Genomic DNA, 26,393 nt, shown 5'->3' with positions numbered 1-26,393 from the left:
CGCTGAAACATGAGGTGATGGCGGTGGATGAATGGTACAACAATGGGCCTCAGGATCTCGTCACGGTATCTCGGTGCATTATCACGCTGAAACATGAGGTGATGGCGGTGGATGAATGGTACAACAATGGGCCTCAGGATCTCCTCACGGTATCTCTGCATTATCAAGCTGAAACAGGAGGTGATGGCGGTGGATGAATGGTACAACAATGGGCCTCAGGATCTCCTCACGGTATCTCGGTGCATTATCACGCTGAAACATGAGGTGATGGCGGTGGATGAATGGTACATCAATGGGCCTCAGGATCTCGTCACGGTATCTCGGTGCATTATCACGCTGAAACATGAGGTGATGGCGGTGGATGAATGGTACAACAATGGGCCTCAGGATCTCGTCACGGTATCTCGGTGCATTATCATGCTGAAACAGGAGGTGATGGCGGTGGATGAATGGTACAACAATGGGCCTCAGGATCTCCTCACGGTATCTCAGTGCATTATCACGCTGAAACATGAGGTGATGGCGGTGGATGAATGGTACATCAATGGGCCTCAGGATCTCGTCACGGTATCTCGGTGCATTATCACGCTGAAACATGAGGTGATGGCGGTGGATGAATGGTACAACAATGGGCCTCAGGATCTCGTCACGGTATCTCGGTGCATTATCATGCTGAAACATGAGGTGATGGCGGCGGATGAATGGTACAACAATGGGCCTCAGGATCTCCTCACGGTATCTCGGTGCATTATCACGCTGAAACAGGAGGTGATGGCGGTGGATGAATGGTACAACAATGGGCCTCATGATCTCGTCACGGTATCTCTGTGCATTATCACGCTGAAACATGAGGTGATGGCGGTGGATGAATGGTACAACAATGGGCCTCAGGATCTCGTCACGGTATCTCGGTGCATTATCACGCTGAAACATGAGGTGATGGCGGTGGATGAATGGTACAACAATGGGCCTCAGGATCTCCTCACGGTATCTCGGTGCATTATCACGCTGAAACATGAGGTGATGGCGGCGGCGGATGAATGGTACAACAATGGGCCTCAGGATCTCCTCACGGTATCTCGGTGCATTATCACGCTGAAACATGAGGTGATGGCGGTGGATGAATGGTACATCAATGGGCCTCAGGATCTCGTCACGGTATCTCGGTGCATTATCACGCTGAAACATGAGGTGATGGCGGTGGATGAATGGTACAACAATGGGCCTCAGGATCTCGTCACGGTATCTCGGTGCATTATCACGCTGAAACATGAGGTGATGGCGGTGGATGAATGGTACATCAATGGGCCTCAGGATCTCGTCACGGTATCTCGGTGCATTATCACGCTGAAACATGAGGTGATGGCGGTGGATGAATGGTACAACACTGGGCCTCAGGATCTCGTCACGGTATCTCGGTGCATTATCATGCTGAAACATGAGGTGATGGCGGTGGATGAATGGTACAACAATGGGCCTCAGGATCTCGTCACGGTATCTCGGTGCATTATCACGCTGAAACATGAGGTGATGGCGGTGGATGAATGGTACAACAATGGGCCTCAGGATCTCGTCACGGTATCTCGGTGCATTATCATGCTGAAACAGGAGGTGATGGCGGTGGATGAATGGTACAACAATGGGCCTCAGGATCTCCTCACGGTATCTCGGTGCATTATCACGCTGAAACATGAGGTGATGGCGGTGGATGAATGGTACATCAATGGGCCTCAGGATCTCGTCACGGTATCTCGGTGCATTATCACGCTGAAACATGAGGTGATGGCGGTGGATGAATGGTACAACAATGGGCCTCAGGATCTCGTCACGGTATCTCGGTGCATTATCACGCTGAAACATGAGGTGATGGCGGTGGATGAATGGTACAACAATGGGCCTCAGGATCTCGTCACGGTATCTCGGTGCATTATCATGCTGAAACAGGAGGTGATGGAGGTGGATGAATGGTACAACAATGGGCCTCATGATCTCTCACGGTATCTCTGTGCATTATCACGCTGAAACATGAGGTGATGGCGGTGGATGAATGGTACAACAATGGGCCTCAGGATCTCCTCACGGTATCTCGGTGCATTATCACGCTGAAACAGGAGGTGATGGAGGTGGATGAATGGTACAACAATGGGCCTCATGATCTCGTCACGGTATCTCTGTGCATTATCACGCTGAAACATGAGGTGATGGCGGTGGATGAATGGTACAACAATGGGCCTCAGGATCTCGTCACGGTATCTCGGTGCATTATCACGCTGAAACATGAGGTGATGGCGGTGGATGAATGGTACAACAATGGGCCTCAGGATCTCCTCACGGTATCTCGGTGCATTATCACGCTGAAACATGAGGTGATGGCGGTGGATGAATGGTACATCAATGGGCCTCAGGATCTCGTCACGGTATCTCGGTGCATTATCACGCTGAAACATGAGGTGATGGCGGTGGATGAATGGTACATCAATGGGCCTCAGGATCTCGTCACGGTATCTCGGTGCATTATCACGCTGAAACATGAGGTGATGGCGGTGGATGAATGGTACAACAATGGGCCTCAGGATCTCGTCACGGTATCTCGGTGCATTATCATGCTGAAACATGAGGTGATGGCGGTGGATGAATGGTACAACAATGGGCCTCAGGATCTCCTCACGGTATCTCGGTGCATTATCACGCTGAAACAGGAGGTGATGGCGGTGGATGAATGGTACAACAATGGGCCTCATGATCTCGTCACGGTATCTCTGTGCATTATCACGCTGAAACATGAGGTGATGGCGGTGGATGAATGGTACAACAATGGGCCTCAGGATCTTGTCACGGTATCTCGGTGCATTATCACGCTGAAACATGAGGTGATGGCGGTGGATGAATGGTACAACAATGGGCCTCAGGATCTCCTCACGGTATCTCGGTGCATTATCACGCTGAAACATGAGGTGATGGGCGGATGAATGGTACAACAATGGGCCTCAGGATCTCCTCACGGTATCTCGGTGCATTATCACGCTGAAACATGAGGTGATGGCGGTGGATGAATGGTACATCAATGGGCCTCAGGATCTCGTCACGGTATCTCGGTGCATTATCACGCTGAAACATGAGGTGATGGCGGTGGATGAATGGTACAACAATGGGCCTCAGGATCTCGTCACGGTATCTCGGTGCATTATCACGCTGAAACATGAGGTGATGGCGGTGGATGAATGGTACATCAATGGGCCTCAGGATCTCGTCACGGTATCTCGGTGCATTATCACGCTGAAACATGAGGTGATGGCGGTGGATGAATGGTACAACACTGGGCCTCAGGATCTCGTCACGGTATCTCGGTGCATTATCATGCTGAAACATGAGGTGATGGCGGTGGATGAATGGTACAACAATGGGCCTCAGGATCTCGTCACGGTATCTCGGTGCATTATCACGCTGAAACATGAGGTGATGGCGGTGGATGAATGGTACAACAATGGGCCTCAGGATCTCGTCACGGTATCTCGGTGCATTATCATGCTGAAACAGGAGGTGATGGCGGTGGATGAATGGTACAACAATGGGCCTCAGGATCTCCTCACGGTATCTCGGTGCATTATCACGCTGAAACATGAGGTGATGGCGGTGGATGAATGGTACATCAATGGGCCTCAGGATCTCGTCACGGTATCTCGGTGCATTATCACGCTGAAACATGAGGTGATGGCGGTGGATGAATGGTACAACAATGGGCCTCAGGATCTCGTCACGGTATCTCGGTGCATTATCACGCTGAAACATGAGGTGATGGCGGTGGATGAATGGTACAACAATGGGCCTCAGGATCTCGTCACGGTATCTCGGTGCATTATCATGCTGAAACAGGAGGTGATGGAGGTGGATGAATGGTACAACAATGGGCCTCATGATCTCGTCACGGTATCTCTGTGCATTATCACGCTGAAACATGAGGTGATGGCGGTGGATGAATGGTACAACAATGGGCCTCAGGATCTCCTCACGGTATCTCGGTGCATTATCACGCTGAAACAGGAGGTGATGGAGGTGGATGAATGGTACAACAATGGGCCTCATGATCTCGTCACGGTATCTCTGTGCATTATCACGCTGAAACATGAGGTGATGGCGGTGGATGAATGGTACAACAATGGGCCTCAGGATCTCGTCACGGTATCTCGGTGCATTATCACGCTGAAACATGAGGTGATGGCGGTGGATGAATGGTACAACAATGGGCCTCAGGATCTCCTCACGGTATCTCGGTGCATTATCACGCTGAAACATGAGGTGATGGCGGTGGATGAATGGTACATCAATGGGCCTCAGGATCTCGTCACGGTATCTCGGTGCATTATCACGCTGAAACATGAGGTGATGGCGGTGGATGAATGGTACAACAATGGGCCTCATGATCTCGTCACGGTATCTCGGTGCATTATCACGCTGAAACATGAGGTGATGGCGGTGGATGAATGGTACAACAATGGGCCTCAGGATCTCGTCACGGTATCTCGGTGCATTATCATGCTGAAACAGGAGGTGATGGCGGTGGATGAATGGTACAACAATGGGCCTCAGGATCTCCTCACGGTATCTCGGTGCATTATCACGCTGAAACATGAGGTGATGGCGGTGGATGAATGGTACATCAATGGGCCTCAGGATCTCGTCACGGTATCTCGGTGCATTATCACGCTGAAACATGAGGTGATGGCGGTGGATGAATGGTACAACAATGGGCCTCAGGATCTCGTCACGGTATCTCGGTGCATTATCATGCTGAAACAGGAGGTGATGGCGGTGGATGAATGGTACAACAATGGGCCTCATGATCTCGTCACGGTATCTCGGTGCATTATCACGCTGAAACATGAGGTGATGGCGGTGGATGAATGGTACATCAATGGGCCTCAGGATCTCGTCACGGTATCTCGGTGCATTATCACGCTGAAACATGAGGTGATGGCGGTGGATGAATGGTACAACAATGGGCCTCAGGATCTCGTCACGGTATCTCGGTGCATTATCATGCTGAAACATGAGGTGATGGCGGTGGATGAATGGTACAACAATTGGCCTCAGGATCTCGTCACGGTATCTCGGTGCATTATCACGCTGAAACATGAGGTGATGGCGGTGGATGAATGGTACAACAATGGGCCTCAGGATCTCGTCACGGTATCTCGGTGCATTATCACGCTGAAACATGAGGTGATGGCGGCGGATGAATGGTACAACAATGGGCCTCAGGATCTCGTCACGGTATCTCGGTGCATTATCATGCTGAAACATGAGGTGATGGCGGTGGATGAATGGTACAACAATGGGCCTCAGGATCTCATCACGGTATCTCTGTGCATTATCACGCTGAAACATGAGGTGATGGCGGTGGATGAATGGTACAACAATGGGCCTCAGGATCTCGTCACGGTATCTCTGTGCATTATCACGCTGAAACATGAGGTGATGGCGGTGGATGAATGGTACAACAATGGGCCTCAGGATCTCGTCACGGTATCTCGGTGCATTATCACGCTGAAACATGAGGTGATGGCGGTGGATGAATGGTACACCAATGGGCCTCAGGATCTCGTCACGGTATCTCAGTGCATTATCATGCTGAAACATGAGGTGATGGTGGTGGATGAATGGTACAACAATGGGCCTCAGGATCTCGTCACGGTATCTCGGTGCATTATCACGCTGAAACATGAGGTGATGGCGGTGGATGAATGGTACACCAATGGGCCTCAGGATCTCGTCACGGTATCTCGGTGCATTATCATGCTGAAACATGAGGTGATGGCGGTGGATGAATGGTACAACAATGGGCCTCAGGATCTCGTCACGGTATCTCGGTGCATTATCACGCTGAAACATGAGGTGATGGCGGTGGATGAATGGTACAACAATGGGCCTCAGGATCTCCTCACGGTATCTCTGCATTATCAAGCTGAAACAGGAGGTGATGGCGGTGGATGAATGGTACAACAATGGGCCTCAGGATCTCCTCACGGTATCTCGGTGCATTATCACGCTGAAACATGAGGTGATGGCGGTGGATGAATGGTACATCAATGGGCCTCAGGATCTCGTCACGGTATCTCGGTGCATTATCACGCTGAAACATGAGGTGATTGCGGTGGATGAATGGTACAACAATGGGCCTCAGGATCTCGTCACGGTATCTCGGTGCATTATCATGCTGAAACAGGAGGTGATGGCGGTGGATGAATGGTACAACAATGGGCCTCAGGATCTCCTCACGGTATCTCAGTGCATTATCACGCTGAAACATGAGGTGATGGCGGTGGATGAATGGTACATCAATGGGCCTCAGGATCTCGTCACGGTATCTCGGTGCATTATCACGCTGAAACATGAGGTGATGGCGGTGGATGAATGGTACAACAATGGGCCTCAGGATCTCGTCACGGTATCTCGGTGCATTATCATGCTGAAACATGAGGTGATGGCGGCGGATGAATGGTACAACAATGGGCCTCAGGATCTCCTCACGGTATCTCGGTGCATTATCACGCTGAAACAGGAGGTGATGGCGGTGGATGAATGGTACAACAATGGGCCTCATGATCTCGTCACGGTATCTCTGTGCATTATCACGCTGAAACATGAGGTGATGGCGGTGGATGAATGGTACAACAATGGGCCTCAGGATCTCGTCACGGTATCTCGGTGCATTATCACGCTGAAACATGAGGTGATGGCGGTGGATGAATGGTACAACAATGGGCCTCAGGATCTCCTCACGGTATCTCTGCATTATCAAGCTGAAACAGGAGGTGATGGCGGTGGATGAATGGTACAACAATGGGCCTCAGGATCTCCTCACGGTATCTCGGTGCATTATCACGCTGAAACATGAGGTGATGGCGGTGGATGAATGGTACATCAATGGGCCTCAGGATCTCGTCACGGTATCTCGGTGCATTATCACGCTGAAACATGAGGTGATGGCGGTGGATGAATGGTACAACAATGGGCCTCAGGATCTCGTCACGGTATCTCGGTGCATTATCACGCTGAAACATGAGGTGATGGCGGTGGATGAATGGTACAACAATGGGCCTCAGGATCTCGTCACGGTATCTCGGTGCATTATCATGCTGAAACATGAGGTGATGGCGGCGGATGAATGGTACAACAATGGGCCTCAGGATCTCCTCACGGTATCTCGGTGCATTATCACGCTGAAACAGGAGGTGATGGCGGTGGATGAATGGTACAACAATGGGCCTCATGATCTCGTCACGGTATCTCTGTGCATTATCACGCTGAAACATGAGGTGATGGCGGTGGATGAATGGTACAACAATGGGCCTCAGGATCTCGTCACGGTATCTCGGTGCATTATCACGCTGAAACATGAGGTGATGGCGGTGGATGAATGGTACAACAATGGGCCTCAGGATCTCCTCACGGTATCTCGGTGCATTATCACGCTGAAACATGAGGTGATGGCGGCGGATGAATGGTACAACAATGGGCCTCAGGATCTCCTCACGGTATCTCGGTGCATTATCACGCTGAAACATGAGGTGATGGCGGTGGATGAATGGTACATCAATGGGCCTCAGGATCTCGTCACGGTATCTCGGTGCATTATCACGCTGAAACATGAGGTGATGGCGGTGGATGAATGGTACAACAATGGGCCTCAGGATCTCGTCACGGTATCTCGGTGCATTATCACGCTGAAACATGAGGTGATGGCGGTGGATGAATGGTACATCAATGGGCCTCAGGATCTCGTCACGGTATCTCGGTGCATTATCACGCTGAAACATGAGGTGATGGCGGTGGATGAATGGTACAACACTGGGCCTCAGGATCTCGTCACGGTATCTCGGTGCATTATCATGCTGAAACATGAGGTGATGGCGGTGGATGAATGGTACAACAATGGGCCTCAGGATCTCGTCACGGTATCTCGGTGCATTATCACGCTGAAACATGAGGTGATGGCGGTGGATGAATGGTACAACAATGGGCCTCAGGATCTCGTCACGGTATCTCGGTGCATTATCATGCTGAAACAGGAGGTGATGGCGGTGGATGAATGGTACAACAATGGGCCTCAGGATCTCCTCACGGTATCTCGGTGCATTATCACGCTGAAACATGAGGTGATGGCGGTGGATGAATGGTACATCAATGGGCCTCAGGATCTCGTCACGGTATCTCGGTGCATTATCACGCTGAAACATGAGGTGATGGCGGTGGATGAATGGTACAACAATGGGCCTCAGGATCTCGTCACGGTATCTCGGTGCATTATCACGCTGAAACATGAGGTGATGGCGGTGGATGAATGGTACAACAATGGGCCTCAGGATCTCGTCACGGTATCTCGGTGCATTATCATGCTGAAACAGGAGGTGATGGAGGTGGATGAATGGTACAACAATGGGCCTCATGATCTCGTCACGGTATCTCTGTGCATTATCACGCTGAAACATGAGGTGATGGCGGTGGATGAATGGTACAACAATGGGCCTCAGGATCTCCTCACGGTATCTCGGTGCATTATCACGCTGAAACAGGAGGTGATGGAGGTGGATGAATGGTACAACAATGGGCCTCATGATCTCGTCACGGTATCTCTGTGCATTATCACGCTGAAACATGAGGTGATGGCGGTGGATGAATGGTACAACAATGGGCCTCAGGATCTCGTCACGGTATCTCGGTGCATTATCACGCTGAAACATGAGGTGATGGCGGTGGATGAATGGTACAACAATGGGCCTCAGGATCTCCTCACGGTATCTCGGTGCATTATCACGCTGAAACATGAGGTGATGGCGGTGGATGAATGGTACATCAATGGGCCTCAGGATCTCGTCACGGTATCTCGGTGCATTATCACGCTGAAACATGAGGTGATGGCGGTGGATGAATGGTACATCAATGGGCCTCAGGATCTCGTCACGGTATCTCGGTGCATTATCACGCTGAAACATGAGGTGATGGCGGTGGATGAATGGTACAACAATGGGCCTCAGGATCTCGTCACGGTATCTCGGTGCATTATCATGCTGAAACATGAGGTGATGGCGGCGGATGAATGGTACAACAATGGGCCTCAGGATCTCCTCACGGTATCTCGGTGCATTATCACGCTGAAACAGGAGGTGATGGCGGTGGATGAATGGTACAACAATGGGCCTCATGATCTCGTCACGGTATCTCTGTGCATTATCACGCTGAAACATGAGGTGATGGCGGTGGATGAATGGTACAACAATGGGCCTCAGGATCTTGTCACGGTATCTCGGTGCATTATCACGCTGAAACATGAGGTGATGGCGGTGGATGAATGGTACAACAATGGGCCTCAGGATCTCCTCACGGTATCTCGGTGCATTATCACGCTGAAACATGAGGTGATGGCGGCGGCGGATGAATGGTACAACAATGGGCCTCAGGATCTCCTCACGGTATCTCGGTGCATTATCACGCTGAAACATGAGGTGATGGCGGTGGATGAGTGGTACATCAATGGGCCTCAGGATCTCGTCACGGTATCTCGGTGCATTATCACGCTGAAACATGAGGTGATGGCGGTGGATGAATGGTACAACAATGGGCCTCAGGATCTCGTCACGGTATCTCGGTGCATTATCACGCTGAAACATGAGGTGATGGCGGTGGATGAATGGTACATCAATGGGCCTCAGGATCTCGTCACGGTATCTCGGTGCATTATCACGCTGAAACATGAGGTGATGGCGGTGGATGAATGGTACAACACTGGGCCTCAGGATCTCGTCACGGTATCTCGGTGCATTATCATGCTGAAACATGAGGTGATGGCGGTGGATGAATGGTACAACAATGGGCCTCAGGATCTCGTCACGGTATCTCGGTGCATTATCACGCTGAAACATGAGGTGATGGCGGTGGATGAATGGTACAACAATGGGCCTCAGGATCTCGTCACGGTATCTCGGTGCATTATCATGCTGAAACAGGAGGTGATGGCGGTGGATGAATGGTACAACAATGGGCCTCAGGATCTCCTCACGGTATCTCGGTGCATTATCACGCTGAAACATGAGGTGATGGCGGTGGATGAATGGTACATCAATGGGCCTCAGGATCTCGTCACGGTATCTCGGTGCATTATCACGCTGAAACATGAGGTGATGGCGGTGGATGAATGGTACAACAATGGGCCTCAGGATCTCGTCACGGTATCTCGGTGCATTATCACGCTGAAACATGAGGTGATGGCGGTGGATGAATGGTACAACAATGGGCCTCAGGATCTCGTCACGGTATCTCGGTGCATTATCATGCTGAAACAGGAGGTGATGGAGGTGGATGAATGGTACAACAATGGGCCTCATGATCTCGTCACGGTATCTCTGTGCATTATCACGCTGAAACATGAGGTGATGGCGGTGGATGAATGGTACAACAATGGGCCTCAGGATCTCCTCACGGTATCTCGGTGCATTATCACGCTGAAACAGGAGGTGATGGAGGTGGATGAATGGTACAACAATGGGCCTCATGATCTCGTCACGGTATCTCTGTGCATTATCACGCTGAAACATGAGGTGATGGCGGTGGATGAATGGTACAACAATGGGCCTCAGGATCTCGTCACGGTATCTCGGTGCATTATCACGCTGAAACATGAGGTGATGGCGGTGGATGAATGGTACAACAATGGGCCTCAGGATCTCCTCACGGTATCTCGGTGCATTATCACGCTGAAACATGAGGTGATGGCGGTGGATGAATGGTACATCAATGGGCCTCAGGATCTCGTCACGGTATCTCGGTGCATTATCACGCTGAAACATGAGGTGATGGCGGTGGATGAATGGTACAACAATGGGCCTCATGATCTCGTCACGGTATCTCGGTGCATTATCACGCTGAAACATGAGGTGATGGCGGTGGATGAATGGTACAACAATGGGCCTCAGGATCTCGTCACGGTATCTCGGTGCATTATCATGCTGAAACAGGAGGTGATGGCGGTGGATGAATGGTACAACAATGGGCCTCAGGATCTCCTCACGGTATCTCGGTGCATTATCACGCTGAAACATGAGGTGATGGCGGTGGATGAATGGTACATCAATGGGCCTCAGGATCTCGTCACGGTATCTCGGTGCATTATCACGCTGAAACATGAGGTGATGGCGGTGGATGAATGGTACAACAATGGGCCTCAGGATCTCGTCACGGTATCTCGGTGCATTATCATGCTGAAACAGGAGGTGATGGCGGTGGATGAATGGTACAACAATGGGCCTCATGATCTCGTCACGGTATCTCGGTGCATTATCACGCTGAAACATGAGGTGATGGCGGTGGATGAATGGTACATCAATGGGCCTCAGGATCTCGTCACGGTATCTCGGTGCATTATCACGCTGAAACATGAGGTGATGGCGGTGGATGAATGGTACAACAATGGGCCTCAGGATCTCGTCACGGTATCTCGGTGCATTATCATGCTGAAACATGAGGTGATGGCGGTGGATGAATGGTACAACAATTGGCCTCAGGATCTCGTCACGGTATCTCGGTGCATTATCACGCTGAAACATGAGGTGATGGCGGTGGATGAATGGTACAACAATGGGCCTCAGGATCTCGTCACGGTATCTCGGTGCATTATCACGCTGAAACATGAGGTGATGGCGGCGGATGAATGGTACAACAATGGGCCTCAGGATCTCGTCACGGTATCTCGGTGCATTATCATGCTGAAACATGAGGTGATGGCGGTGGATGAATGGTACAACAATGGGCCTCAGGATCTCATCACGGTATCTCTGTGCATTATCACGCTGAAACATGAGGTGATGGCGGTGGATGAATGGTACAACAATGGGCCTCAGGATCTCGTCACGGTATCTCTGTGCATTATCACGCTGAAACATGAGGTGATGGCGGTGGATGAATGGTACAACAATGGGCCTCAGGATCTCGTCACGGTATCTCGGTGCATTATCACGCTGAAACATGAGGTGATGGCGGTGGATGAATGGTACAACAATGGGCCTCAGGATCTCGTCACGGTATCTCGGTGCATTATCACGCTGAAACATGAGGTGATGGCGGTGGATGAATGGTACAACAATGGGCCTCAGGATCTCATCACGGTATCTCTGTGCATTATCATGCTGAAACAGGAGGTGATGGCGGTGGATGAATTGTACAACAATGGGCCTCAGGATCTCGTCACGGTATCTCGGTGCATTATCATGCTGAAACAGGAGGTGATGGCGGTGGATGAATGGTACAACAATGGGCCTCAGGATCTCATCACGGTATCTCTGCATTATCACGCTGAAACATGAGGTGATGGCGGTGGATGAATGGTACAACAATGGGCCTCAGGATCTCGTCACGGTATCTCGGTGCATTATCATGCTGAAACAGGAGGTGATGGCGGTGGATGAATGGTACAACAATGGGCCTCATGATCTCGTCACGGTATCTCGGTGCATTATCACGCTGAAACATGAGGTGATGGCGGTGGATGAATGGTACATCAATGGGCCTCAGGATCTCGTCACGGTATCTCGGTGCATTATCACGCTGAAACATGAGGTGATGGCGGTGGATGAATGGTACAACAATGGGCCTCAGGATCTCGTCACGGTATCTCGGTGCATTATCACGCTGAAACATGAGGTGATGGCGGTGGATGAATGGTACAACAATGGGCCTCAGGATCTCATCACGGTATCTCTGTGCATTATCATGCTGAAACAGGAGGTGATGGCAGTGGATGAATTGTACAACAATGGGCCTCAGGATCTCGTCACGGTATCTCGGTGCATTATCATGCTGAAACAGGAGGTGATGGCGGTGGATGAATGGTACAACAATGGGCCTCAGGATCTCATCACGGTATCTCTGCATTATCACGCTGAAACATGAGGTGATGGCGGTGGATGAATGGTACAACAATGGGCCTCAGGATCTCGTCACGGTATCTCGGTGCATTATCACGCTGAAACATGGGGTGATGGCGGTGGATGAATGGTACAACAATGGTCCTCAGGATCTCGTCACGGTATCTCGGTGCATTATCATGCTGAAACATGAGGTGATGGCGGTGGATGAATGGTACAACAATTGGCCTCAGGATCTCGTCACGGTATCTCTGTGCATTATCACGCTGAAACATGAGGTGATGGCGGTGGATGAATGGTACAACAATGGGCCTCAGGATCTCGTCGCGGTATCTCGGTGCATTATCACGCTGAAACATGAGGTGATGGCGGCGGATGAATGGTACAACAATGGGCCTCAGGATCTCGTCACGGTATCTCGGTGCATTATCACGCTGAAACATGAGGTGATGGCGGTGGATGAATGGTACAACAATGGGCCTCAGGATCTCGTCACGGTATCTCTGTGCATTATCATGCTGAAACAGGAGGTGATGGCGGTGGATGAATTGTACAACAATGGGCCTCAGGATCTCATCACGGTATCTCGGTGCATTATCACGCTGAAACAGGAGGTGATGGCGGTGGATGAATGGTACAACAATGGGCCTCAGGATCTCGTCACGGTATCTCGGTGCATTATCATGCTGAAACATGAGGTGATGGCGGTGGATGAATGGTACAACAATGGGCCTCAGGATCTCCTCACGGTATCTCGGTGCATTATCACGCTGAAACAGGAGGTGATGGAGGTGGATGAATGGTACAACAATGGGCCTCATGATCTCGTCACGGTATCTCGGTGCATTATCACGCTGAAACATGAGGTGATGGCGGTGGATGAATGGTACAACAATGGGCCTCAGGATCTCCTCACGGTATCTCGGTGCATTATCACGCTGAAACATGAGGTGATGGCGGTGGATGAATGGTACATCAATGGGCCTCAGGATCTCGTCACGGTATCTCGGTGCATTATCATGCTGAAACAGGAGGTGATGGCGGTGGATGAATGGTACAACAATGGGCCTCAGGATCTCCTCACGGTATCTCGGTGCATTATCACGCTGAAACATGAGGTGATGGCGGTGGATGAATGGTACATCAATGGGCCTCAGGATCTCGTCACGGTATCTCGGTGCATTATCACGCTGAAACATGAGGTGATGGCGGTGGATGAATGGTACAACAATGGGCCTCAGGATCTCGTCACGGTATCTCGGTGCATTATCATGCTGAAACAGGAGGTGATGGCGGTGGATGAATGGTACAACAATGGGCCTCATGATCTCGTCACGGTATCTCGGTGCATTATCACGCTGAAACATGAGGTGATGGCGGTGGATGAATGGTACATCAATGGGCCTCAGGATCTCGTCACGGTATCTCGGTGCATTATCACGCTGAAACATGAGGTGATGGCGGTGGATGAATGGTACAACAATGGGCCTCAGGATCTCGTCACGGTATCTCGGTGCATTATCATGCTGAAACATGAGGTGATGGCGGTGGATGAATGGTACAACAATTGGCCTCAGGATCTCGTCACGGTATCTCGGTGCATTATCACGCTGAAACATGAGGTGATGGCGGTGGATGAATGGTACAACAATGGGCCTCAGGATCTCATCACGGTATCTCTGCATTATCACGCTGAAACATGAGGTGATGGCGGTGGATGAATGGTACAACAATGGGCCTCAGGATCTCGTCACGGTATCTCGGTGCATTATCACGCTGAAACATGGGGTGATGGCGGTGGATGAATGGTACAACAATGGTCCTCAGGATCTCGTCACGGTATCTCGGTGCATTATCATGCTGAAACATGAGGTGATGGCGGTGGATGAATGGTACAACAATTGGCCTCAGGATCTCGTCACGGTATCTCTGTGCATTATCACGCTGAAACATGAGGTGATGGCGGTGGATGAATGGTACAACAATGGGCCTCAGGATCTCCTCACGGTATCTCGGTGCATTATCACGCTGAAACATGAGGTGATGGCGGCGGATGAATGGTACAACAATGGGCCTCAGGATCTCGTCACGGTATCTCGGTGCATTATCACGCTGAAACATGAGGTGATGGCGGTGGATGAATGGTACAACAATGGGCCTCAGGATCTCGTCACGGTATCTCTGTGCATTATCATGCTGAAACAGGAGGTGATGGCGGTGGATGAATTGTACAACAATGGGCCTCAGGATCTCGTCACGGTATCTCGGTGCATTATCACGCTGAAACAGGAGGTGATGGCGGTGGATGAATGGTACAACAATGGGCCTCAGGATCTCGTCACGGTATCTCGGTGCATTATCATGCTGAAACATGAGGTGATGGCGGTGGATGAATGGTACAACAATGGGCCTCAGGATCTCCTCACGGTATCTCGGTGCATTATCACGCTGAAACAGGAGGTGATGGAGGTGGATGAATGGTACAACAATGGGCCTCATGATCTCGTCACGGTATCTCGGTGCATTATCACGCTGAAACATGAGGTGATGGCGGTGGATGAATGGTACAACAATGGGCCTCAGGATCTCCTCACGGTATCTCGGTGCATTATCACGCTGAAACATGAGGTGATGGCGGTGGATGAATGGTACATCAATGGGCCTCAGGATCTCGTCACGGTATCTCGGTGCATTATCATGCTGAAACAGGAGGTGATGGCGGTGGATGAATGGTACAACAATGGGCCTCAGGATCTCCTCACGGTATCTCGGTGCATTATCACGCTGAAACATGAGGTGATGGCGGTGGATGAATGGTACATCAATGGGCCTCAGGATCTCGTCACGGTATCTCGGTGCATTATCACGCTGAAACATGAGGTGATGGCGGTGGATGAATGGTACAACAATGGGCCTCAGGATCTCGTCACGGTATCTCGGTGCATTATCATGCTGAAACATGAGGTGATGGCGGTGGATGAATGGTACAACAATGGGCCTCAGGATCTCATCACGGTATCTCTGTGCATTATCACGCTGAAACATGAGGTGATGGCGGTGGATGAATGGTACAACAATGGGCCTCAGGATCTCGTCACGGTATCTCTGTGCATTATCACGCTGAAACAGGAGGTGATGGCGGTGGATGAATGGTACAACAATGGGCCTCAGGATCTCGTCACGGTATCTCGGTGCATTATCACGCTGAAACATGAGGTGATGGCGGTGGATGAATGGTACAACAATGGGCCTCAGGATCTCGTCACGGTATCTCGGTGCATTATCACGCTGAAACATGAGGTGATGGCGGTGGATGAATGGTACAACAATGGGCCTCAGGATCTCATCACGGTATCTCTGTGCATTATCACGCTGAAACAGGAGGTGATGGCGGTGGATGAATGGTACAACAATGGGCCTCAGGATCTCGTCACGGTATCTCGGTGCATTATCACGCTGAAACAGGAGGTGATGGCGGTGGATGAATGGTACAACAATGGGCCTCAGGATCTCGTCACGGTATCTCGGTGCATTATCACGCTGAAACATGAGGTGATGGCGGTGGATGAATGGTACAACAATGGGCCTCAGGATCTCGTCACGGTATCTCGGTGCATTATCACGCTGAAACATGAGGTGATGGCGGTGGATGAATGGTACAACAATGGGCCTCAGGATCTCATCACGGTATCTCTGTGCATTATCATGCTGAAACAGGAGGTGATGGCGGTGGATGAATTGTACAACAATGGGCCTCAGGATCTCGTCACGGTATCTCGGTGCATTATCATGCTGAAACAGGAGGTGATGGCGGTGGATGAATGGTACAACAATGGGCCTCAGGATCTCGTCATGGTATCTCTGTGCATTATCATGCTGAAACATGAGGTGATGGCGGTGGATGAATGGTACAACAATGGGCCTCAGGATCTCCTCACGGTATCTCGGTGCATTATCACGCTGAAACATGAGGTGATGGCGGTGGATGAATGGTACACCAATGGGCCTCAGGATCTCGTCACGGTATCTCGGTGCATTATCACGCTGAAACATGAGGTGATGGCGGTGGATGAATGGTACAACAATGGGCCTCAGGATCTCCTCACGGTATCTCGGTGCATTATCACGCTGAAACATGAGGTGATGGCGGTGGATGAATGGTACACCAATGGGCCTCAGGATCTCGTCACGGTATCTCTGTGCATTATCACGCTGAAACATGAGGTGATGGCGGTGGATGAATGGTACAACAATGGGCCTCAGGATCTCATCACGGTATCTCTGCATTATCACGCTGAAACATGAGGTGATGGCGGTGGATGAATGGTACAACAATGGGCCTCAGGATCTCGTCATGGTATCTCTGTGCATTATCATGCTGAAACATGAGGTGATGGCGGTGGATGAATGGTACAACAATGGGCCTCAGGATCTCCTCACGGTATCTCGGTGCATTATCACGCTGAAACATGAGGTGATGGCGGTGGATGAATGGTACACCAATGGGCCTCAGGATCTCGTCACGGTATCTCTGTGCATTATCACGCTGAAACATGAGGTGATGGCGGTGGATGAATGGTACAACAATGGGCCTCAGGATCTCGTCACGGTATCTCGGTGCATTATCATGCTGAAACATGAGGTGATGGCGGTGGATGAATGGTACAACAATTGGCCTCAGGATCTCGTCACGGTATCTCTGTGCATTATCACGCTGAAACATGAGGTGATGGCGGTGGATGAATGGTACAACAATGGGCCTCAGGATCTCGTCACGGTATCTCGGTGCATTATCACGCTGAAACATGAGGTGATGGCGGCGGATGAATGGTACAACAATGGGCCTCAGGATCTCGTCACGGTATCTCGGTGCATTATCACGCTGAAACATGAGGTGATGGCGGTGGATGAATGGTACAACAATGGGCCTCAGGATCTCGTCACGGTATCTCTGTGCATTATCATGCTGAAACAGGAGGTGATGGCGGTGGATGAATTGTACAACAATGGGCCTCAGGATCTCGTCACGGTATCTCGGTGCATTATCACGCTGAAACAGGAGGTGATGGCGGTGGATGAATGGTACAACAATGGGCCTCAGGATCTCGTCACGGTATCTCGGTGCATTATCACGCTGAAACATGAGGTGATGGCGGTGGATGAATGGTACAACAATGGGCCTCAGGATCTCGTCATGGTATCTCTGTGCATTATCATGCTGAAACATGAGGTGATGTCGGTGGATGAATGGTACAACAATGGGCCTCAGGATCTCGTCATGGTATCTCTGTGCATTATCATGCTGAAACATGAGGTGATGGCGGTGGATGAATGGTACACCAATGGGCCTCAGGATCTCGTCACGGTATCTCTGTGCATTATCACGCTGAAACATGAGGTGATGGCGGTGGATGAATGGTACAACAATGGGCCTCAGGATCTCGTCACGGTATCTCGGTGCATTATCACGCTGAAACATGAGGTGATGGCGGTGGATGAATGGTACAACAATGGGCCTCAGGATCTCGTCACGGTATCTCTGTGCATTGTCACGCTGAAACAGGAGGTGATGGCGGTGGATGAATGGTACAACAATGGGCCTCAGGATCTCCTCACGGTATCTTGGTGCATTATCACGCTGAAACAGGAGGTGATGGCGGTGGTTGAATGGTACAACAATGGTCCTCAGGATCTCGTCACGGTATCTCAGTGCATTATCATGCTGAAACATGAGGTGATGGCGGTGGATGAATGGTACAACAATGGGCCTCAGGATCTCGTCACGGTATCTCGGTGCATTATCACGCTGAAACATGATGTGATGGCGGCGGATGAATGGCACAACAATGGGCCTCAGGATCTCATCCCTGTATCTCTGTGCATTATCATGCTGAAACATGAGGTGATGGCGGCGGATGAATGGCACAACAATGGGCCTCAGGATCTCATCCCTGTATCTCTGTGCATTGTCATGCTGAAACAGGAGGTGATGGCGGTGGATGAATGGTACAACAATGGGCCTCAGGATCTCGTCACGGTATCTCGGTGCATTATCACGCTGAAACATGAGGTGATGGCGGCGGATGAATGGTACAACAATGGGCCTCAGGATCTCGTCACGGTATCTCGGTGCATTATCACGCTGAAACATGAGGTGATGGCGGTGGATGAATGGTACAACAATGGGCCTCAGGATCTCGTCACGGTATCTCTGTGCATTATCATGCTGAAACAGGAGGTGATGGCGGTGGATGAATTGTACAACAATGGGCCTCAGGATCTCGTCACGGTATCTCGGTGCATTATCACGCTGAAACAGGAGGTGATGGCGGTGGATGAATGGTACAACAATGGGCCTCAGGATCTCGTCACGGTATCTCGGTGCATTATCACGCTGAAACATGAGGTGATGGCGGTGGATGAATGGTACAACAATGGGCCTCAGGATCTCGTCATGGTATCTCTGTGCATTATCATGCTGAAACATGAGGTGATGTCGGTGGATGAATGGTACAACAATGGGCCTCAGGATCTCGTCATGGTATCTCTGTGCATTATCATGCTGAAACATGAGGTGATGGCGGTGGATGAATGGTACACCAATGGGCCTCAGGATCTCGTCACGGTATCTCTGTGCATTATCACGCTGAAACATGAGGTGATGGCGGTGGATGAATGGTACAACAATGGGCCTCAGGATCTCGTCACGGTATCTCGGTGCATTATCACGCTGAAACATGAGGTGATGGCGGTGGATGAATGGTACAACAATGGGCCTCAGGATCTCGTCACGGTATCTCTGTGCATTGTCACGCTGAAACAGGAGGTGATGGCGGTGGATGAATGGTACAACAATGGGCCTCAGGATCTCCTCACGGTATCTTGGTGCATTATCACGCTGAAACAGGAGGTGATGGCGGTGGTTGAATGGTACAACAATGGTCCTCAGGATCTCGTCACGGTATCTCAGTGCATTATCATGCTGAAACATGAGGTGATGGCGGTGGATGAATGGTACAACAATGGGCCTCAGGATCTCGTCACGGTATCTCGGTGCATTATCACGCTGAAACATGAGGTGATGGCGGTGGATGAATGGTACAACAATGGGCCTCAGGATCTCATCACGGTATCTCTGTGCATTATCATGCTGAAACAGGAGGTGATGGCGGTGGATGAATGGTACAACAATGGGCCTCAGGATCTCGTCACGGTATCTCTGTGCATTATCACGCTGAAACAGGAGGTGATGGCGGTGGATGAATGGTACAACAATGGGCCTCAGGATCTCGTCACGGTATCTCGGTGCATTATCACGCTGAAACATGAGGTGATGGCGGTGGATGAATGGTACAACAATGGGCCTCAGGATCTCGTCACGGTATCTCGGTGCATTATCACGCTGAAACATGAGGTGATGGCGGTGGATGAATGGTACAACAATGGGCCTCAGGATCTCATCACGGTATCTCTGTGCATTATCATGCTGAAACAGGAGGTGATGGCGGTGGATGAATTGTACAACAATGGGCCTCAGGATCTCGTCACGGTATCTCGGTGCATTATCATGCTGAAACAGGAGGTGATGGCGGTGGATGAATGGTACAACAATGGGCCTCAGGATCTCGTCATGGTATCTCTGTGCATTATCATGCTGAAACATGAGGTGATGGCGGTGGATGAATGGTACAACAATGGGCCTCAGGATCTCCTCACGGTATCTCGGTGCATTATCACGCTGAAACATGAGGTGATGGCGGTGGATGAATGGTACACCAATGGGCCTCAGGATCTCGTCACGGTATCTCGGTGCATTATCACGCTGAAACATGAGGTGATGGCGGTGGATGAATGGTACAACAATGGGCCTCAGGATCTCCTCACGGTATCTCGGTGCATTATCACGCTGAAACATGAGGTGATGGCGGTGGATGAATGGTACACCAATGGGCCTCAGGATCTCGTCACGGTATCTCTGTGCATTATCACGCTGAAACATGAGGTGATGGCGGTGGATGAATGGTACAACAATGGGCCTCAGGATCTCATCACGGTATCTCTGCATTATCATGCTGAAACATGAGGTGATGGCGGCGGATGAATGGTACAACAATGGGCCTCAGGATCTCGTCACGGTATCTTGGTGCATTATCACGCTGAAACATGAGGTGATGGCGGTGGATGAATGGTACAACAATGAGCCTCAGGATCTCGTCACGGTATCTCGGTGCATTATCACGCTGAAACATGAGGTGATGGCGGTGGATGAATGGTACAACAATGGGCCTCAGGATCTCCTCACGGTATCTCGGTGCATTATCACGCTGAAACATGAGGTGATGGCGGTGGATGAATGGTACAACAATGGGCCTCAGGATCTCCTCACGGTATCTCGGTGCATTATCACGCTGAAACATGAGGTGATGGCGGTGGATGAATGGTACACCAATGGGCCTCAGGATCTCGTCACGGTATCTCTGTGCATTATCACGCTGAAACATGAGGTGATGGCGGTGGATGAATGGTACAACAATGGGCCTCAGGATCTCATCACGGTATCTCTGCATTATCACGCTGAAACATGAGGTGATGGCGGTGGATGAATGGTACAACAATGGGCCTCAGGATCTCGTCATGGTATCTCTGTGCATTATCATGCTGAAACATGAGGTGATGGCGGTGGATGAATGGTACAACAATGGGCCTCAGGATCTCCTCACGGTATATCGGTGCATTATCACGCTGAAACATGAGGTGATGGTGGTGGATGAATGGTACAACAATGGGCCTCAGGATCTCGTCACGGTATCTCGGTGCATTATCATGCTGAAGTGTGCGTTCTCTAATTCTCTCCTTCTCTCTTTCTTTCTCTCTCTCGGAGGACCTGAGCCCTAGGACCATGTCCCAGGACTACCTGACATGAGGACTCCTTGCTGTCCCCAGTCCACCTGGCCATGCTCCTGCTCCAGTTTCAACTGACCTGAGCCCTAGGACCGTGCCCCAGGACTACCTGACATGAAGGCTCCTTGCTGTCCCCAGTCCACCTGACTGTGCTGCTGCTCCAGTTTAAACTGTTCTGCCTTATTATTATTCAACCATGCTGGTCATTTATGAACATTTGAACATCTTGGTCATGTTCTGTTATAATCTCTACCCGGCACAGCCAGAAGAGGACTGGCCACCCCACATAGCCCGGTTCCTCTCTAGGTTTCTTCCTAGGTTTTGGCCTTTCTAGGGAGTTTTTCCTAGCCACCGTGCTTTTACACCTGCATTGTTTGCTGTTTGGGGTTTTAGGCTGGGTTTCTGTACAGCACTTTGAGATATCAGCTGATGTACGAAGGGCTATATAAATAAATAAATTTGATTTGATTTGAAACATGAGGTGATGGCGGTGGATGAATGGTACAACAATGGGCCTCATGATCTCGTCACGGTATCTCGGTGCATTATCACGCTGAAACATGAGGTGATGGCGGTGGATGAATGGTACAACAATGGGCCTCAGGATCTCGTCACGGTATCTCGGTGCATTATCACGCTGAAACATGAGGTGATGGCGGTGGATGAATGGTACAACAATGGGCCTCAGGATCTCGTCACGGTATCTCTGTGCATTGTCATGCTGAAACAGGAGGTGATGGCGGTGGATGAATGGTACAACAATGGGCCTCAGGATCTCCTCACGGTATCTCGGTGCATTATCACGCTGAAACAGGAGGTGATGGCGGTGGTTGAATGGTACAACAATGGTCCTCAGGATCTCGTCACGGTATCTCGGTGCATTATCACGCTGAAACATGAGGTGATGGCGGTGGATGAATGGTACAACAATTGGCCTCAGGATCTCGTCACGGTATCTCGGTGCATTATCAGGCTGAAACATGAGGTGATGGCGGTGGATGAATGGTACAACAATGGGCCTCAGGATCTCCTCACGGTATCTCGGTGCATTATCACGCTGAAACATGAGGTGATGGCGGTGGATGAATGGTACAACAATGGGCCTCAGGATCTCGTCACGGTATCTCGGTGCATTATCACGCTGAAACATGAGGTGATGGCGGTGGATGAATGGTACAACAATGGGCCTCAGGATCTCGTCACGGTATCTCTGTGCATTATCATGCTGAAACATGAGGTGATGGCGGTGGATGAATTGTACAACAATGGGCCTCATGATCTCCTCACGGTATCTCTGTGCATTATCACGCTGAAACATGAGGTGATGGCGGTGGATGAATGGTACAACAATGGGCCTCAGGATCTCGTCACGGTATCTCGGTGCATTATCACGCTGAAACATGAGGTGATGGCGGTGGATGAATGGTACAACAATGGGCCTCAGGATCTCCTCACGGTATCTCGGTGCATTCAAATTGCCATTGATAAAATGCAATTGTGTTTGTTGTCTTTAGCTTATGCCTGCCCATACCATAACCCCCCACCCCCCCACCACCAACATGGGCCATTCTGTTCACAACGTTGACATCAGCAAACTGCCCGCCCACACGACGCCTGCGGTTGTGAGGCAGAGGTACTGCCGAATTCTCAAAAAGTGCGTTGGAGGCGGCTTGTGCTAGAGAAATTAACATTAAATTCTCTTGCAACCGCTCTGGAGGATATTCTTGCAGTCAGCATGCCAATTGCACGCTCCCTCAAAACGAGACATCTGTGGCACTGTTTAATCAGCTTCATGATATACCACACCTGTCAGGTGGATAGATTATCTTGGAAAAGGAGAAATGCTCACTAACAGAGAGGGAAACTAATTTGTGCACATTTGAAATAAGCTTTTTGTGCGTATGGAAAATTTCTGGCATCTTTTATTTCAGCTCATGAAACATGGGACCAACACTTTACATTTTTGTTCAGTGTTTATTATATTCTACCTGCCCTGCTCAAGACAATTCATAGGATGGATAATTCTTTGTCTTGCATAGCTCGGTCACAATGCTCTCTTCTGTAGCTCGGTCACAATGCTCTCTTCTGTGGCTCGGTCACAATGCTCTCTTCTGTAGCTCGGTCACAATGCTCTCTTCTGTGGCTCGGTCACAATGCTGTCTTCTGTAGCTCGGTCACAATGCTGTCTTCTGTAGCTCGGTCAGTAATGCTCTCTTCTGTGGCTCGGTCACAATGCTCTCTTCTGTAGCTCGGTCACAATGCTGTCTTCTGTAGCTCGGTCAGTAATGCTCTCTTCTGTAGCTCTGTCACAATGCTCTCTTCTGTAGCTCGGTCAGTAATGCTCTTCTGTAGCTCGGTCAGTAATGCTCTTCTGTAGCTCGGTCACAATGCTCTCCTGTAGCTCGGTCACAATGCTCTCCTGTAGCTCGGTCAGTAATGCTCTCTTCTGTAGCTCGGTCACAATGCTGTCTTCTGTAGCTCTGTCAGTAATGCTCTCTTCTGTAGCTCTGTCACAATGCTCTCTTCTGTAGCTCGGTCAGTAATGCTCTTCTGTAGCTCGGTCACAATGCTCTCTTCTGTAGCTCGGTCACAATGCTCTCTTCTGTAGCTCGGTCACAATGCTCTCTTCTGTAGCTCGGTCACAATGCTCTCCTGTAGCTCGGTCACAATGCTCTCTTCTGTGGCTCGGTCACAATGCTCTCTTCTGTGGCTCTGTCAGTAATGCTCTTCTGTAGCTCTGTCACAATGCTCTCTTCTGTAGCTCTGTCACAATGCTCTCTTCTGTAGCTCTGTCACAATGCTCTCTTCTGTGGCTCTGTCAGTAATGCTCTTCTGTAGCTCTGTCACAATGCTCTCTTCTGTAGCTCTGTCAGTAATGCTCTCTTCTGTGGCTCTGTCACAATGCTCTCTTCTGTAGCTCGGTCACAATGCTCTCTTCTGTAGCTCGGTCACAATGCTCTCTTCTGTGGCTCGGTCACAATGCTCTCTTCTGTGGCTCGGTCACAATGCTCTCCTCTGTGGCTCTGTCAGTAATGCTCTCTTCTGTGGCGCTGTCAGTAATGCTCTGTCACAATGCTCTCTTCTGTAGCTCGGTCACAATGCTCTCTTCTGTAGCTCTGTCAGTAATGCTCTCTTCTGTAGCTCGGTCACAATGCTCTCTTCTGTGGCTTGGTCACAATGCTCTCTTCTGTGGCTCGGTCACAATGCTCTCTTCTGTAGCTCTGTCACAATGCTCTCCTCTGTGGCTCTGTCAGTAATGCTCTCTTCTGTGGCTCTGTCAGTAATGCTCTGTCACAATGCTCTCTTCTGTAGCTCTGTCACAATGCTCTCTTCTGTAGCTCTGTCACAATGCTCTCTTCTGTAGCTCTGTCACAATGCTCTCTTCTGTAGCTCTGTCACAATGCTCTCTTCTGTAGCTCTGTCAGTAATGCTCTCTTCTGTAGCTCTGTCAGTAATGCTCTCTTCTGTAGCTCTGTCACAATTTTTATTTTTTATTTTACCTTTATTTTACCTTTATTTAACCAGGCAAGTCAGTTAAGAACAAATTCTTATTTTCAATGACGGCCTAGGAACAGTGGGTTAACTGCCTGTTCAGGGGCAGAACGACAGATTTGTTCCTTGTCAGCTCGGGGATTCGAACTTGCAACCTTTCGGTTACTAGTCCAACGCTCTAACCACTAGGCTACCCTGCCGCCCCAATGCTGTCTTCTGTAGCTCGGTCACAATGCTGTCTTCTGTAGCTCGGTCAGTAATGTTGAGAATAGACAATAGAAACACAAGTCCAAACACAAGCTGGGTTCTCATACAGTTTGGGTCTTATGCAGAAACTGTCAGCTGTCATCAGCTTTGCACAGTCCTTTCTCTGCCTGATAGCAGGGCGGGTTAGGCAGCAGAACTGACATGGAGACTGCTCCAGGGCTCAGCCCAGAAAAGGCAGCCAGCCCTTCATGGGGCACTGAGCCCAGGAAAACCCCAGGCCATACCTCCAGGAGTAGGCCAGTACATGGTACCACAGTGAAGAGACACAAACTGAGGGAGAGAATGTTCTAGTGGGTTGAAGAATCAATCCTGAGACCTTTGGCATCTTGTTTGCTAGTATCTTATTTCAATCAATTTCTACAAGACACATTTGCTTGAAAGGTACTCTGCTGGCTAGGGGCCATATGTATCCAGTATCAGGGTGGGATGGCTGATCTAGGATCAGGTCCCCCAAGTCTATCTCATCTTATTCATTCTGATCTAGGATCAGCCCCCCCGTCCATGTCATCTTATTCATTCTGATTTAGGATCAGCCCCCCTGTCCGTGTCATCTTATTCATTCTGATCTAGGATCACCCCCGTCCATGTCATCTTATTCATTCTGATCTAGGATCAGGTCCCCCAAGTCTATCTCATCTTATTCATTCTGATCTAGGATCAGGTCCCCCCCGTCCATGTCATCTTATTCATTCTGATCTAGGATCAGCCCCCCCCATCCATGTCATCTTATTCATTCTGATCTAGGATCACCCCCCCCGTCCATGTCATCTTATTCATTCTGATCTAGGATCAGCCCCCCTGTCCATGTCATCTTAT

General features: G+C 50.2%; 2 protein-coding genes across 18 annotated transcripts in view; both read left to right on the top strand.

Annotated features, from left to right (window-relative positions):
- The window catches only part of tbc1d23 (TBC1 domain family, member 23), a 142,098-nt gene that overhangs the window by 48,047 nt on the left and 67,658 nt on the right, over positions 1 to 26,393 (top strand). The gene's annotated exons all lie outside the window — the stretch shown is intronic.
- On the top strand, positions 11,802 to 26,044 carry LOC127910795 (uncharacterized). Of its 13 annotated transcripts, XM_052475768.1 has the most exons (5): positions 11,802 to 12,191; positions 12,694 to 12,777; positions 16,554 to 16,637; positions 19,996 to 20,079; positions 20,332 to 26,044. In XM_052475768.1, exons 1-5 carry the CDS (start codon positions 11,859 to 11,861, stop codon positions 20,998 to 21,000), a joined length of 1,254 nt encoding a protein of 417 aa, XP_052331728.1. In that variant the 5' UTR covers positions 11,802 to 11,858; the 3' UTR covers positions 21,001 to 26,044. The 13 variants fall into 13 exon arrangements, with proteins under 13 accessions (XP_052331728.1, XP_052331730.1, XP_052331731.1 ...); XM_052475770.1 differs by lacking the exon at positions 12,694 to 12,777; XM_052475771.1 differs by lacking the exon at positions 16,554 to 16,637.

This window comes from Oncorhynchus keta, chromosome 22 (genome assembly GCF_023373465.1).
Source record: "Oncorhynchus keta strain PuntledgeMale-10-30-2019 chromosome 22, Oket_V2, whole genome shotgun sequence".
NCBI lineage: Eukaryota > Metazoa > Chordata > Actinopteri > Salmoniformes > Salmonidae > Oncorhynchus > Oncorhynchus keta.
The sequence above is the reverse complement of the archived record's forward strand: the minus strand, read 5'-3'. Positions and strand labels throughout refer to the sequence as shown.

What these genes read in the sequence shown, in the direction of transcription:
- LOC127910795 (XM_052475767.1), top strand. Translation starts at nt 17,155, where the DNA reads ATGAATGGTACAACAATGGGCCTCAGGATCTCATCACGGTATCTCTGC. An exon ending in TTATCATGCTGAAACATGAG is followed by an intron (nt 18,148 to 22,803) that starts GTGATGTCGGTG and finishes CTGAAACATGAG; the next exon opens with GTGATGGCGGTGGATGAATG.